Source organism: Scylla paramamosain, chromosome 9 (assembly GCF_035594125.1).
Source record: "Scylla paramamosain isolate STU-SP2022 chromosome 9, ASM3559412v1, whole genome shotgun sequence".
NCBI classification, from domain to species: Eukaryota; Metazoa; Arthropoda; class Malacostraca; order Decapoda; family Portunidae; genus Scylla; species Scylla paramamosain.
This window is the reverse complement of record NC_087159.1, coordinates 16,812,501-16,830,000: the sequence shown is the minus strand read 5'-3', so window position 1 is coordinate 16,830,000 and position 17,500 is coordinate 16,812,501. Positions and strand designations below refer to the sequence as shown.

General features: G+C 38.9%; 1 protein-coding gene across 1 annotated transcript in view; it reads left to right on the top strand.

The window, feature by feature from the left end:
• Positions 1-17,500, top strand: part of LOC135103254 (dnaJ homolog subfamily C member 22-like) — a 46,143-nt gene that overhangs the window by 19,890 nt on the left and 8,753 nt on the right. The window contains exons 7-9 of the mRNA XM_064009299.1: positions 1-163; positions 1,048-1,315; positions 11,253-11,335. The exon at positions 1-163 is cut by the window's left edge and continues 33 nt beyond it. Coding sequence (XP_063865369.1) covers positions 1-163; positions 1,048-1,315; positions 11,253-11,335 — 514 coding nt within the window. The remainder of the gene's footprint in view (positions 164-1,047; positions 1,316-11,252; positions 11,336-17,500) is intronic.

The following is a 17,500-nucleotide window of genomic DNA, read 5'->3' as shown; positions in this document are numbered from 1 at the left end:
AAGGGAGCTTAAAATGGGCCATGATTGGTGCTTTGGGAGTTGTTCCCATCTCCTTCATCCACCCACCTGTTACTAACTTCAGTGCAGTCACCTCTACAGTACTCTTCAATTGGAAAGGAAAAAAATGGCTAAGAACACCTTACCCAAAAACTCACATCTGCAAGTAAGTTAGATATTCTTGGATGAATTCAGTGTTGTTTGATTTAGATAGTCAGTTTAGCTCTTATTTAAATGTTGAATTTATTTGAAAAATAATGTACTTAAATCTCTTAGAGTTAAACATTAAAGGAAAGAAGGAAAGTAATATTTAAATGCAATATTGTCCAGCACCCCTATGCCATTACTGCTGAACTTACTACATAAACCACAGTGATTAAATCTTGCCATCTCTTGGTCATCATTGTCAAAATACATGGGTGTTGTTTCCGTTTATTTCTTCTCATGTGAATGGAATAGACTACAATATTGAAATATTGATTACATATGAGAGTTGTAGCTTGGGCATCTGTCTTAAGTGGAGTGAATTGTTTAGTGGTGTTGTGAGTGGAAAGCAACACACAAAGGTTGTTTATTCTTAATAAGAGGATGAAGAGCAGAGTAAAAGAGAGAGAGAGAGAGAGAGAGAGAGAGAGAGAGAGAGAGAGAAGATCCCAATAGAAGAGGGAGGCCACTCGGAAGGTGTAACGATGTAAAGTTGCAATGTGCAAAAGAGGTGGTAATGGAAGCAGGGTACTTGAACATTCAAGGAAAGGGATTGTTGAGATAGGGGGAGATGGAGGCTCTTTTGCTATCCTCTTGAGAGGATGCTTCCTCTGGGAATGAGGCATCAGAGAGATAGAAAGATTGCTACATAAACTGAATACTTTTAATATTCTTAAACTCAAACAACCTAGACAATAGGGATTGGGATTATCATCATTAGTTGAGCATTTATAGTATTAGGTTGTTGTCTAACAAAAGAAATTAATTTCACTCTTGTATCATTGACTCTTTTTTAATTATGTGTAATCTTGTGAAAATTTCTTCTGACATTTTATTTGTCAACAGGCGTTTGGCAACCTTGCTCATGTGTGGACTTGTATTTACAAGTCTATGGGCATCTCATTTCTACTTCAATGCCACAGTCACAGACAAAAATGGAGAAGAAATCAAGATGAGAGATGCTGCTAAAAATTTCATAAACTCTCCAATGTTCCTGGAGTTTAAGAGAAACCTGGGAGTGCTTTACAGCAACATCTTAGAATATGGCTGGAAGACTGCTTGGACTAACTTTATCGAGCTCCTTGATCCACAAGGGGAAATGCATGCTTTGAAGGTGACTTGTAGGGATGCTTCCAATATTTGAATTTATTGATTTATTGAATTACACTGAAATACATGGTTGTGAGTTGAAATTCTTAATTTTTCACTTATCTCATTTCAAGATGCAGATGGTTTGTTATTCACTGTAATACTTTGATCATTAATTTTTATAACCATTATTTTCTAAATACCTTTAAGAGTCAAGTTTGTTACAAACACACACACACACACACACACACACACACACACACACACACACACACACACACACACACACACACACACAGCAGCAGCAGCAGAACGTGTCTTGCAAAGAACAGAAAAATTGGCAAAAAGTAGAAGGAATGAAGGAAATATGGATAAAAAGAGACCCAAATGAAGAAGAGAAAAGTAAACTGAAAGAACTGAGAGTAAAGGCCCAGTCAATAAACAAGCAGAGAACACAGAAACAAGCAAGAAGATTCACTTGAAAAGTTGTGGACATGAAAGTGAGGAAATGGTGGCACAAAGACACCACGCAAGAAGTTTAAAGATTATGTATACTAATGTAGATGGTTTGGTGTCAAACCTCTTGGAACTTAAAGACTACTTAAAGAACAGTAAACCAGATGTGGTATGTTTAACAGAAATTAAACTATAAGAGGAAATAAAGTTGGGATTTGGAAAAGAAGGATATAGCATGTGGAGGAGGGACAGAAAAGGAAAGGGAGGAGGAGTGATGATATTGGTAAAAGAGGATATTGTTGAGGAAGTGAAATATGGTGCAAACATTGAGTGTTGTGATTAAGATCAAAGGAAGTGAAAAAAGGAAAATCATTGTGACATACATACCACCCAAAAACTAATGCATGGGAGACCAATGAATTAAAAAAATATGCAACTAGAAACAAAAAAATAGATTAGAGGAAATGATAAGGAAAAAGTAACAAAGTGGTCCTAGTAGGCTACCTCAACACTAAAGGAATTAATTGGGAGATGGAAGTGAAAGAAAATGTCGGGTCATGGAGTGAAGAATTTGTGCAGACCATGATGGTGAATACAATCAGACAATGGGTGAACAAGCCTACAAGATGCAGAGGAGAAGAAGAGCCATCACAGTTGGATTTCGTGTTTATAAAAATCCAGAAAGTAGACCAAGTATACATTGTCTAAGTTCACTGGGAAGAAGCAATCATGTGATAATAGAAATAGTACCACAGAAGGAAAAAGTGTTGTACAGGAAAGAACAATACAGAAAAGGGAGACAGAACTATGCTCAGGCAAACTTTGCAGAGCTTAGTAAATTTTATGGAAAAATTAACTGGAAAGCTATTTGAACGTAAAATAATGCAAGAAAAATATGAGATATTTTTGACCAAGTATACAGAGGGAGTGCAACAATTTGTGCCAAGTTATAAAGTGAAAATTGGGAAACATGAATGGTATAATGCCAGGTGTGTAGAAGCAAAAATGAAAAAGGACAGGGCATGGAAAAATATGATGAGACAACTAAACAGAAATGCAAGAGAAGAATACAGAAAGGCAAGGAATGAATATAGTATAATAAGAAGAGAAGAAGAAAGAAACTTTAAAAGTAACATGGTAAGAAAATGCAAGGAAGAACCCAAACTCCTCTGCAGATATGTTAATGAGAAAATTAAACATAAGGATGGCATAAACAAGTTAAAAAGGGAAGGAAGAATTTATGAAACTATTGAGTAGATGAGTGAACTAATGAATGAGTTTTCAGTCTGTGTTTACAAGGAAACTGAATTTGTGGCACCAAAAGTAGTATCACAGAATGAAGGAATACAGGAGATACAAGTAAAGAGACAAGAAATCAAGAAACTGCTGGAAGAGCTGGATGTTAGAAAAGCTATGGGACCAGATCAAGTAAATGCATGGATATTAAAAGAATGCAGAGAAAAAATGAAAGAATCCATATGGGATATAATTAACAGCTTGTTGAGAGAAGAAAAGTACCAAGGGAATGGAAAAGAGCTAACATAGTGCCAATATACAAAGGGGGAAATAAAATGGAACCATTAAATTATAGACCAGTGTCACTAACAAGTATTGTAAGCAAGCTTTGTGAAATAGTAATTAAAGAATATCTAGAAGATGAAAAGATAATTACAGGAAAGCAATTTGGATTCAGGAAAGAGAGATCCTGTGTCACAGATCTACTGAGCTTCTATATGAGAGCAATAGACAGAGTGTAAGAGAGGGATGGATGGGTTGATGTGGTACACATGGATCTCAAAAAAAGCATTGGATAAAGTTTCCCACAAAAGCCTTATGTGGAAGCTAGGATGGAGGAAGACTAAAGGGAGCAACATTGAGATGGATGGAGGATTATTTACAAGGGAAGGAAATGAGAACAGCAATCAGAGACACTAATTCAAGTTGGCGTGAAGTGACAAGTGGGATACTGCTAGGATCTGTGTTAGCACTTATTATGTTTCAAATATATGTAAATGATATGACAGGATCTAAATAGTTATATAAACCTGCTTGCTGATGATGCAAAAATAATGAAAATAATAAAGGATAAAAATAACTGCAAGGAGTTACAAAAGGATATTGACAAGATACATACATGGAGCCAAGGATGGAAATAGAATATAACACCACAAAATGTTATGTGTTGGAAATAGGAAAAAGTAAAAAGACCTTCATGGAAGTACAAAATGGGAGGAGGAATAATAATGAAAAGTAATGAAAAAGATGTGGGAGTAATGATTCAGGACACTCACTTGAGAAACATAAATGGGAAATTCGGCTCTATATACAGCTTATTAGCAACATTAGTGTGGTGTTTAACTATTTAGATAAGGAAATGATGAAAAAAATTATAATATGCATGACACATCCTAAATTGGAATATGCAGCAGTAGTTTGGGCTCTACATAGAAAAAAAGATATACGGAAACTGGAAAGAATACAGAGGATAGCAACAAAGATGGTACCAGAATTGAAAGACTTAAGCTATGAAGAAAGTCTTGAAGAGATGGGATTACCAATGCTACAAGAGAGAAGAGAAAGGAGACCTAATAACACTACAAATTAGTAATAGACAGAATTTGACAGAAATGACTAGGTACAACAGATGGAGGAGGGAGAGAGATAGACAAGGGGGCATGGGAAGAAAACAAAGAAGAGTGGATGTTTGAGCAACATCAAGAAATGCAACTTCCTGTATAGAACTACTGAAATCTGGAATGATTTGAAGGAAGAGGTGGTTGCAGCAAACAGTGTATACCTGTTTAAAGAGAAACTGGATAAATATGGTTATGGAGACAGGTTAAAATGAACTTTGGCCTGTGCCCTGTACAATACAACTGGATACAACTAGGTAAATAGACACACACACACACACACACACACACAGACACACACACACACACCGACATATGTGATCTACTGCAGCATTCTTGCCTAGGATGTGTTGCAGGTTGGGGGAGCTACTTTAGAGTGTGCTGTCCAGAAATAACAAAAAAAAAAAAAAAAAAAAAAATGACCGATGGAAAGTCTCAAGTGGAGACGGTGGTCAACCAACCTGATGTAAACAAAGATGGCACAGTAGTGACTCTGGTAGACAGGAGATCTAGTGGCCATGATATAGATTTTTCTGGCTTTGGAAAAGAGGAGGAGCAACTGCCAGGTAGATTGATTTATAGGAGAGTGTTAGCAATGGAACAAACAATAAGCAAGTTATTGGAAAAGATGTAAAAATGGAAGTTAGATGGAGAGTTCTGGAGGAGGATAAAAAAATGTTTAAAACTTCAATGCGAAAAATATGAAAAGGTATTGATAAAATATGAAGAAAAGCTGAGGTAAAGAGTGAGAATGTAAAGAAAATCTGTGAAAAACAGAACTAGTGGAATACTGAAAGAGGAAGAAAAGGCAAGTTTTAAAGAAATTTGGAGAAACAAATAAAGGAAAAACCAGATGTCAATGGTGAAGATTAAAAAGGAAAAGGAAAGGTTGGTGAGAGAAACAGAAGAGAAAAAGAAATGTGTTTTAATATTTGGGATTAAAGAAAAGGTTCTACCAATATGGCATGTGTGGGAGAACAAGAAAGGAGTACAGCAACTGATTTAGTTCAAGAGGCTCAAAACAAAGGAAGCAGCATTCACGAGGAAATTGAATTGGTTCAAATAGGAAAGTATAACAAAGGAGGGCAGCGACTACTAAAAGTCAAGTTTAGGTCACTGGTAGCTGCAGAAGAAATGGTGGCTGGAGCCTGGAAACTTTCTAGGAAAGAGGAGACAAAGAATATATGGATTAGGAAAGAAAAAGAGGTTCAATCGGAGGGTCATGGACAAATGATACTTCAGGCTAAGGGAGATGGAGGGAATGAACTGAAGGTGTCATGCACTAATGTTAATAGGTTAATTTCATCGCAGCTGGAGTTAAATGACTATCTAAAAGAAAATTAACTGGACATAATGGGAATAGTTGAAACAAAGTTAAGTGATAAATTAGTATCTCTAGATATTGGCAGTGGAAAATATAATGTATGGAGGAAGTACAGGAAACAAGGAGGGGGAGTGATGATATTAGAAGGAAAAACTTAAGAGTTGAAGAAGTTAACTATGGGAAAGGAATTGCCAAAATTATACAAGTAGGGGTGAAACAAGAAAGGAAAAGGAGAGATTTCGTTGTGTATCTTTCACCTAATACAAGATCCTGGAGTAATGAAGATTATAAGTCTATGATGAAGGATACAAAGTGAGGGAATGGCTGAACTTATTAGCAAAAGTGACAACTTAACAATGATGGGAGATTTTAATTGTAAAAGAGGTGTGGACAACGGAAGGAGGTGAAAGATCGTGGAAAAATATGTTACTACAGATGGCAATTGACAACACACTGACAGTGGATCAAACAAAACATTTCAAGGGACTGACAAACCATCAAGGCTGGACCTAGCATTTTTCTAAAGAGTCAGAAATAATAGAAAGCGTGAAATCTAAAAGCCCACTAGGAAAAGTGATCATGTTGTTATTGAGTTGATATTAAATGAAAGAAGAGAAAAGCACAAAATTGGGAGATACATTTACAATATAGCAAATTTTTAACTAATGAGGAAGTATTTTGAAGAAGCTGACGAGTAATTTTAATGAAGCACAGGGAGTAGAGGAGAAATGGATGTCTTTACTTAAGATTTATAATGAGGGAGTCAAGAGATATGTTCCCAAAATGGGGAAGAGAGAGGTTGCTAATAAAATTTAGTTTAATAGAAAATGTGAAATAGCAAAAGATAAAAGGAATGTAGCATGGATTAAGTGGAGAAAAATATAAGATCTTTGGGCTAAATACAAACAGGCAAGAATACAACAAGACCAAAGGAACTTTGAAAAGAAAGCAATTGATAGTTATAAAGACCACCCTAGGTTATTCTACAGTTATGTTAACAGCAAGTTGAAAAACAGAGAAGGCATTAATAAACTTAGGGTGGAGGGTGAGAAGTATGAAGATGAGGTAGTAATGGTAGAAGCTATGAACAATTCTTTTCAAACAGTGTTTACAAGAGAGAGTGAATTTAGAGGACATATGTGGGTGGAAGAACATGTAGACTTCCTGGAAGAAATACAAGTTATAGTCCAAGAAGTGAGAAAAATAATGGAGGGTCTTTGTGTGAAAAACCTCGGGCTGGATGGTGTGTCAAGTTGGATCCTGAAGGAATACAACAAACAATTAGCTGAGAAGATACGTAGTATCATAATGAACTCATTAGATGAGCATAAAGTCCTCATAGAATGAAAGAGAGTAGATATTGTTCCAATTTATAAAGAGGGATGTCAGGAAGAACCATTGAATTATAGACCAGTGTCCCTGACAAGTGTGGTTGTTGAGAATTGTGAAAAATAATTAAAGATAGGTGGATAAAGTAACATTAACTTCTGCAACATTCATGGTCTTAGATCTAATTTTCAGTCAGTAGAACACCACCTCTCCTCTACTAAACCTCATCTTTTCCTCACTGAAACACAGGTGTCTGAGGCAACTGACAGTAGCCCCTTTTCTGTTCCCTCCTACTTTCTCTATCCTCATTTTCAATCCAAAGCTGGATGTTGCATTTATGTATGCAACAACTTAACCTGCTCTTGTGCCTACGTTCTTAAATCTTCTGAGTTTTCCACCATCTGGCTGACTACAGAGTCACTCAATCTAAATTTATCTGTGCTGTATACCTCACACCTAACTCCTCTAACTATAAGAAATTCTTTGACTACTCAACTTCCAAAGTAGAGCACATTCTGACACACTTCCCTTTTGTGGAGATCTCCATTCTTGGAGACCTCAATGTTCACCACCAGCTTTGGCTTTCCTCCCCCTTCACTGACCATCCTGGTGAACTAGCCTTCAACTTTGCTATCCTCCAGGACCTAGAATAATTGGTGCAACACCCTACTCATTTTCCTGACCCTCTTGGAGATACACCCAACATTCTTGACCTTTTCCTAACCTCTAATCCTTTTGCTTATACTGTTGCCCTATCTTCTCCATTGGGCTCCTCCAATCACAATCTCATATCTGTATCTGTGTCCTATTGCTACAATCCCTCCTGAGGATCTGCCAAAGCAGAGGTGCCTCAGGCATTTTGCCTTTGGTAATTGGGGGAACTGAGGCATTATGCTGATTTTCTTTAGAATGACAACTGCTTCCATGTCAGAGACCTGTCTCTGTGTGCTGAGCACATAACAGAGGTGATAGTGTCTGGCATGGAGGCATACATTCCTCACTCCTTCTTTCTACCTAAACCTTCTAAACCTTAGTTTAACACAACCTGTTCTCATGCTATACATGTTAGAGAGGTGGCCCACAAAGGATACTTAAACCTTCCACCACCAGAATCTCATGCACTTTATATTTCTGCCTGGAACCTTGCTAAGTCTGTTTTCCAACTAGCCAAAAACTCCTTCATTAATAGAAAATGTCAAAATCTTTCTAGATCTAACTCCCCTCATGACTTCTGGCATCTAACCAAAAACATTTCCAATAACTTTGCTTCTTTTTTCCCCCCTTTATTTCAACAAGATGGCATCACTGCTGTCACATCTATCTCTAAAGCTGAACTCTGCTCAAACCTTTGCCAAAAACTCAGGGCTTGTTCCTGCCTCTCCTCTGTCCTCTGACTACTTCATGCTACCTATTAAAATTCTTCTCAATGATCTTTTCCATGCCCTTGCCGTCCTAAACCCTCAGAAGGCTTATTGACCTGATGGGGTCCCTCCTGTTGTTCTTCAAAACTATGCCTCCATGCTTCTATCCTGTATAGTCAAACTCTTTCAACTCTGTCCGTGAACATCTACCTTTCCTTCTTGCTGGAAGTTTGCCTACATTCAGCCTGTTCCTAGAAAGGGTAACCATTCTAATCCCTCAAACCACCATCCTATTGTTTTCATTTCCTGCCTATCTAAAGTTTTTGAATCTATCCTCAACAGGAAGATTCTTAAACATCTATCACTTCACAACCATCTATCTGGTTCTGTCAAGGTGATCTGGCTTTCCTTACTGAGTCTTGGTCATCCTCTTTTAGAGATTTTGGTGAAACTTGCTGTTGCCTTAGACATATCGAAAGCTTTTGATAGAGTCTGGCACAAAACATTGATTTCCAAACTACCCTCCCACAGATTCTATCTTTCTCTCTGTAACTTCATCTCAAGTTTCCTTTCTGATCATTCTTTTGCTGCTGTAGTAGACAGTCAGTGTTCTTCTCCTAAATCTATTAAGTGGTGTTCCTCAGAGTTCTGTCCTGTCACCCATTCTCTTCTTATTATTCATTAATGATCTAAACCAAACTTCTTGTCCTATCCACTCCTACGCTGATGATACCACCCTGCACTTTTCCATGTCTTTTCATAGACATCCAACCATTCAGGAAGTAAACATTTCACCCAGGGAAGTCACAGAATGCCTGACTTCTGCTCTCTCTAAAATTTCTGATTGGGGCAGAGCAAACTTGTTCAATGCCTTAAAAACTCAATTCTTCCATCTATCAACTCGACACGACCTTCCAGACAACTATCCCCTCTTCTTCAATGACCCTCAACTGTCCCCCTCTTCTTCATTAAACATCCTTGGTCTGTCCTTTTATAATCTAGACTGGAAACTTCACATCTCATCTCTAGCTAAAACAGTTTCTATGAAGTTAGGCATTCTGTGACGTCTCCGCCATTTTCTCTCACCTCCCAGCTGCTAAGTCTGTACAAGGGCCTTATGCGTCCATGTATGGAGTATGCTTCACATGTCTGGGGAGTTCCACTCATACCACTCTTTAAGACGGGATAGAATCAAAAGCTTTTCATCTCATCAACTCCTTTAACTGACTGTCTTCAGCCTCTTTTTCATCTATGCAATGTTGGATCTCTAGCTATCTTCTACCACTATTTTCATGCTAACTGTTCTTCTGATCTTGCTAACTGCATGCCTCCCCTCCTCCCACAGCCTTACTGCACAAGACTTCTTTCTCTCACCCCTATTCTGTCCACCTCTCTAATGCAAGAATTAACCAGTATTCTCGATCATTCATCCCTTTCTCTGGTAAACTCTGGAACTCCCTGCCTGCTTCTGTATTTCCACCTTTTTATGACTTGAACTCCTTCAATAGGGAGGTTTCAAGACACTCATCCTTCAATTTTTGACCATCACTTCAGACCATATTCAGGGACTGACATTTTTTTTTTCTCTCTCTCTCTCTCTCGTCCTCTTGGCCAGTGTCCCTCCTAAATAAAGGAAAAAAAAAAGAAGACAAGAACAGATTGACTGACAGGCAATTTGGTTTTAGAAAAGGAAGATCTTGCACAACAAATCTGATATGTTTCTACTTGAGGGTGATAGATGTAGTACAAGAAAGAGATGGCTGGGCAAATGGAATTTATCTGGATCTATGGAAAGCATTTGATAAGGTGCCGCATAAGAGACTGCAGTGGAAATTAAACCTGTTGGAGATCTATTAGATGGAGTGATTTTGAAGTGGATAGAAGATTTCTTGAAGGACAGAGAAATGAGAATGATAATTAGAGATAGGAAGTCCTCATGGGAGGGGGGAAGTGGTCAGTGAAGTTCCACAAGGGTCAGCACTAACTCCAGTAATGTTTTTAGTATATATTAATGATATGACAGAAGGAGTGAACAGTTATGTGAGTTTGTTTGCTGATGATGCCAAGTTACTTAGAAAGGTTGGTAGGGAAGAAGATTGCCAAGTGCTGCAGCAGGATTTGAACAGAATATGAGAATGGAGCCATAGATGGGAAATGGAATTCGACATCAGAAAATGCAGTGTGGTGGAATAAAATGGGAAACAAAAAGCTTAAGAAAATGACAACAGAAAAAGACTTGGGAGTAAATGTATCTGATAACTTATCACCAGAGATGAACATAAAAGTAGCATTCAGATATCTACATGAGGAAATAATGATGAGACTGATTGTAACTATGATATACCCAAGGTTGGAATATGCAGCAATAGTGTGGTCAAAAGTACAAAAATTAATATAAAGAAATTAGAGAGGATTCATAGGTCAACAACAAAGTTGGTTCCAAGTCTTCAAGACTTCTCATATGAAGAGAGATTGAGAAGTTTGGATCTGCAGACGGTGGAACAACAATAGAAGAGAGGAGACCTGATTGCGGTGTATAGGCTGATGAATGGATTAGAAAAAGAGGACCAGCAGGATTTGATAGCATGGGATGTAAGAGATTCAAGAAAATATGGAAAGAAGTTGAAAAGGCCACCTCAAAGAATAGCAGACATGGAATAGCTTGGGAAAAGATGTGGTTCATGATGTGCATGATTTCAAGGCCAAGTTGGATGGTAGTAGATAAAGAGACAGGACAGCACAAGCGTAGCTCCCCTTCCCGTATACCACAGCTAGGTAAATACACACACACATACACACATACTTGTATATTGCACCTGTGGCTTGTTTATTATATGAAGGAGATAATTTGTTACACAGGTGTTAGGCTTGAAGAAAGGAGCCAGCCAAGAAGAAATTAAATCTGCTTACAAAGAACTGGCTCGAGAATGGCATCCAGACAAGTAAGTACAACTTAGATAATTAATTAATTGATAATTTGATACATATGCTTATGGCAGTAAAGACTTTCCAGTTTTGTGTTTCAGTGAGAACAAGGGATGCCTTGACTTAGCCAAGTAGAGTAAGTTCTAATTTTTTAAAATCATACAGTATTAATTCTGTGGCCAGTGTTGTTATGATTCAAGGAAGATGATATAAATAATTGGATTTTATTATTAATCAGAGTAAAAAAATGGTTGAAATCAGGGCAATACTTTTTTATCAGTGAGTTCAAAGGTTTTATTCCATTGAAATTAATACATATCTAATTACACATTGAAGAAAGGTACAGTAAAACCTCTGTATAACGAACATCTGTTTATAGATTTTCAAGTATAATGACCTCTTTACGGTTATTGAATACATGCCTTATTTTACAAACCAACTTTGTACATTATGGCATTTTTCAAAATTATCAAATACTTGCCTTATTTTACAAACATACTAGGTTGTAAAATGGAGGAGAGTTAGCAGATATGCAGTTAACCCAAGCTTGAACATGGTGGGTGGTTATAGGTGCAGCATACCCAGTCTGCTTGTCATGTGACTACACCCTCATCAGTGCCATTCTGCAGTAGTTTGCCAACATTTCATGATGTGCACTATGTCTCAACTGTCAGCTCATATATCCTGTTTTGTCACATGTTCGCACATCAAGACATGGTTAGTACACAAAGAATGGCATCAAAGGCTCCTACTTCCTTCACCTCATCCGGTGCAAATGCCAGGAGGAAGATTCTATCAATATCTCAAAAATTTAAAATCATTCTGAATCACAGGCATGGGTTGACTTGAAGACAACTACAGGCCAAGTACAGCCTCATCAAGGCCAAGGGTAAGATAAAAGAAGCAATCAAGAAGTTGGAGCAGGAGGAAAGGCAAGGAAATTTTTAGAACAAGAAAACTTTCTCATGAGAATCTTGATGAGGCTGTTTACAAGTGGTACACACTTGAAGAGGCAGTAGACGCATGACAAAATGATAATTACTTCCATTGAGGTCTAAAGCATTGGATCAAGAGGTGCTGTGAACTTATCATGAAACCCAGCTGTGGCCTAACACAACACAAGGAGGCAGTCACAGCCTGCCCCCTAAGACAACTCTCTTCCTTCACACAAAACTACATGCACCTTATTACACACACCCTTCACTCAAAATTCAAAATTATCATGACAAATCCTACACCACCAACTTTGGCTTTCCTCTCCCTTTACTGACCAACCTGGTGAACCAGCCTTTAACTTTGCGATCCTCCACAACCTGGAGCAACTGGTGCAACACCCTACTCGTATTCCAGACCATCTTGGAGATACACCCAACATTTTTTATCTTTTCCTAACCTTTAATCCTTCCGCTTATGTTGCTCCTCCGATCACAATCTCATATCTGTATTTTGTCCTATCGTTTCAGTCCTTCCTCAGGATCCCCCATAGGGGAGGTACCTCTAGCATTTTGCCTCTGGTAATTGGGAGGAGGTATTTTGTGGATTTTTCTTGGAATGACTGCTGCTTCCATGTCAAAGACTCATCTCTGTGTGCTCAGCACATGACAGAGGTGATAGTGTCTGGCATGAAGACTTACATTCCTCACTCTCTCTCAACTTCTCTCAACTTAAACATTCCAAACCTTGGTTTAACACAACCTGTTCTCATGCTATACATGATAGAGAGGGTGCCCACAAAAGGTACTTAGCCTTCCATCATATGCATTTTATATTTCCAGAATCATGCCAAGTCTGTTCTTTAACTAGGCAAAAACTCCTTCATTAAAAGAAAGTGTCAAAATCTTTCAAGATCTAACTCCCCTCATGGCTTCTGGCACCTAGCCAAAACATCTCCAATAACTTTGCTTCTTCATCTTTCCCTCCTTTATTTCAACCTGATGGCACCACTGCCATCTCATCTATATCTAAAGTTAAACTCTTTGCTCAAACCTTTGCTAAAAACTCTACCTTGGATAATTCAGGGTTTGTTGCCTCCCTCTCCACCCTCTGATTATTTATGCTCCCTATTAAAATCCTTTACAATGATATTCTCCATGTCCTAACTAGCCAAAACCCTCGGAAGGCTTATGGACCTGATGGAGTCCATCCTATTGTTCTCCGAAACTGTGCCTTCATGCTTGCACCTTGCCTAGTCAAACTCCTTCAACTCTGTCATCATCTACTTTCCTTCTTACTGGAAGTTTGCTTACATTCAGCCATTCTAATCCCTCAAACTACTATCCTATGACTTTAATATCCTGCTTATCTAAAGTTTTTAATCTATCCTCAACAGGAAGATTGTTAAACATCTATCACTTCACAACCTTCTATATGATTGCCAGTATGGGATCCATCAAGGCCGCTCTGCTAGTGATCTTCTGGCTTTCTTTACGAAGTCTTGGTTGTCCTCTTTTAAAGATTTTGGTGAAACTTTTGCTATTGTCTTAGACAAATCAAAAGCTTTTCATAGAGTCTGGCACCCATCAAAAAAACATCTCCAATAACTTCGCTTCCTCATCTTTCCCTTCTTTATTTCAATCTGATGGCACCACTGCTATCTCATCTGTTTCTAAAGCTGAACTTTTTGCTCAAACCTTTGCTATAAACTATACCTTGGATGATTCAGGGCTTGCTCTTCACTCCCCTCCACCCCCTGACTAGTTCATGCTACCCATTAAGATCCTTCACAGTGATATTTTCCGTGCCCTTGCTGGCCTAAACCCTCAGAAGGCTTATGGATCTAGTGGGTTCCTATTGTTCTTCAAAACTGTGCCTTCTATGTTTGCACCTTGCCTAGTCAAATTCTTTCAATCCTGTTTATCAACATCTACCATTCCTTCTTACTGGAAGTTTGCCCACATTCAGCCTGTTCCTAAAAAGGGTGACCATTCTAATCCCTTAAACTGTTGTCCTATTGCTTTAATTTCTGGGCTATCTAAAGTTTTTGAATCTATCCTCAACAGGAAGAATCTTAAACATCTATCACTTCACAATCTTGTATCTGATTGCCAGTATGAGATCTGTCAAGGCCATTCTACTAGTGATATGGCTTTCTCTGCTGAGATTTTTTTTTTTTTTGGGGGGGGGAAGGACACTGGCCAAGGGCAACAAAAATCCAACAATAAAAAATACCCACTGAGATGCCAGTCCCATAAAGGGTCCAAAGTGGTAGTGAAAAATTGAAGGATAAGTGTCTTGAAACCTCCCTTTTCGAGGAATTCAAGTCATAGGAAGGTGGAAAAACAGAAACAGGCAGGGAGTTCCAGAGTTCACCAGAGAAAGGAATGATTCAGAATACTGGTTAACTCTTGCATTAGAGAGGTGGACAGAATAGGGGTGAGAGAAAGAAAGTCTTATTCAGTGAGGCCACAGGAAGAGAGGAGGCATGCAGTTAGCAAGATCAGAAGAGCAGTTACCATGAAAATAGCGGTAGAAGACAGATAGAAATGCAACATTGTAGTGATGAGAGAGAGGTTGAAGACAGTCAGTTAGAGGAGAGGAGTTGATGAGACAAAAAGCTTTTGATTCCATCCTGTCTAGAGGTGCAGTATGAGTGGAAGCCCCTCCCCCAAACATGTGAAGCATACTCCATACATGGACGGATAAGGCCCTTGTACAGAGTTAGAAGCTCGGGGGGGGGGGTCAGAAAAACTGGCGGAGACGTCTCAGAATGCCTAACTTCACAGAAGCTGTTTTAGCTAGAGATGAGATGTGAAGTTTCCAGTTCAGATTATAAGTAAAGGACAGACCGAGGATGTTCAGTGTAGAAGAGAGGGACAGTTGAGTGTCATTGAAGAAGAAGGGATAGTTGTGTGGAAGATTGTGTTGAGTTGATAGATGGAGGAATTGAGTTTTTGAGGCATTGAACAATACCAAGTTTGCTTTGCCTCAATCAGAAATTTTAGAAAAATTTTAGAAAGAAAGAAAGTCAGGTGTTCTGTGGCTTCCCTGCGTGAAATGTTTACTTCCTCAAGGGTTGGACATCTATGAAAAGACGTGAAAAGTGCAGGGTGGTATCATCAGTGTAGGAGTGGATAGGACAAGAAGTTTGGTTTAGAAGATCATTAATGAATAATAAGAAGAGAGTGGGTGACAGGACAGAACCCTGAGAATTTAGGAGATTTAGGAGAAGAATAGTGACCGTCTACTACAGCAGCAATAGAATGGTCAGAAAGGAAACTTGAGATGAAGTTACAAAGAGAAGGATAGAAGCAGTAGGAGGATAGTTTGGAAATCAAAGCTTTGTGCCAGACTTTATCAAAAGCTTTTGATATTTCCAAGGCAACAGCAAAAGTTTCATCAAAATCTCTAAAAGAGGATGACCAAGACTCAGTAAGGAAAGCCAGAAGATCACCAGTAGAGCTGCCTTGATGGAACCCATACTGGTGATCAGATAAAAGGTTGTGAAATGATAGATGTTTAACAATCTTCCTGTTGAGGATAGATTCAAAAATTTTAGATAGGAAATTAAAGCAATAGGACGGTAGTTTGAGGGATTAGAACGGTCACCCTTTTTAGGGACGGGCTGAATGTAGGCAAACTTCCAGCAAGAAGGAAAGGTAGATGTTGACAGACAGAGCTGAAAGAGTTTGACCAGGAAAGGTGCAAGAATGGAGGCACAGTTTCGGAGAACAATAGGAGGGACCCCATCCGGTCCATAAGCATTCCGAGGGTTTAGGCCAGCAAGGGCATGGAAAACATCATTGCAAAGAATTTTAATAGGTAGCATGAAGTATTCAGAGGGTGGAGGAGAGGGAAGAACAAGCCCAGAATCATTCAAGGTAGAGTTTTTAGCAAAGGTTTGAGCGAAGAGTTCAGCTTTAGAAATAGATGTGATAGTGGTGCCATCTGGTTGAAATAAAGGAGGGAAAGAAGAAGAAGCAAAGTTATTGGAGATATTTTTGGCGAGATGCCAGAAGTCATGAGGGGAGTTAAATCTTGAAAGAATTTGAAACTTTTTGTTAATGAAGGAGTTTTTGGCTAGTTAGAGAACAGACGGCATGGTTCCGGGCAGAAATATAAAGTGAATGAGATTCTGGTGATGGAAGGCTTAAGTACCTTTTGTGGGCTACCTCTCTATCATATATAGCACGAGAACAAGCTGTGTTATACCAAGGTTTGGAAGGTTTAGGTCGAGAAAAAGAGTGAGGAATGTACGTCTCCATGCTAGACACTATCACCTCTGTTATGTGCTCAGCACACAAAGATGGGTCTCTGACACGGAAGCAGTAATCATTCCAAGGAAAATCAGCAATATGCCTCCTCAGGTCCCCCCCAACTAGCAGAGGCAAAACGCCAGAGGCACCTTTGCTTAGGGGGATCCTGAGGAGGGATTGGAGCTATAGGACAAGATACAGATATGAGATTGTGATTGGAAGAGCCCAATGGAGAAGAGAGAGTGACAGCATAAGCAGAAGGATTAGAGGTCAGGAAAAGGTCAAGAATATTGGGTGTATCTCCAAGATGGTCAGGAATACAAGTAGGGTGTTTCACCAATTGCTCTAGGTTGTGGAAGATAGCAAAGTTGAAGGCTAGTTCATCAGTGAAGGGAGAGGAAAGCCAAAGCTGGTGGTGAACATTGAAGTCTTCAAGAATGGAGGTCTCTGCAAAAGGGAATGTGCTCCACTTTGGAAGTTAAGTAATCAAAGAATTTCTTTTAGTCAGAGGAGTTATGTGAGGGGTATACAGCACAGATAAATTTAGTTTGAGAGTGACTCTGTAGTCGTAGCCAGATGGTGGAAAACTCGGAAGATTCAATAGGTTGGGCACAAGAGGAGGTTAAGTCATTGCGCACATAAACACAACATCCAGCTCTGGATCGAAAATGAGGATAGAGAAAGTAGGAGGGAACAGAAAAGGGGTTACTGTCAGTTGCCTCAGAAACCTGAGTTTCAGTGAGGAAAAGAAGATGAGGCTTAGAAGAGGAGAGGTGGTGTTCTACAGATTGAAAATTAAATCTTAGACTGATGTTGCAGAAGTTAATGAAGAAAAAGTTTGGGGGGGGTGTCAAGACACTTAGGATCATTGACAGAAGGGCAGTCTGACCTGGGGACATTTATGGTCCCCTCCCCAGATTGGGACTCCGAGGCTGGTGTAGGAGTCGCCTTGATAATTTTGAAATTTTGAGTGAAAGGTGTGTGTGTTAT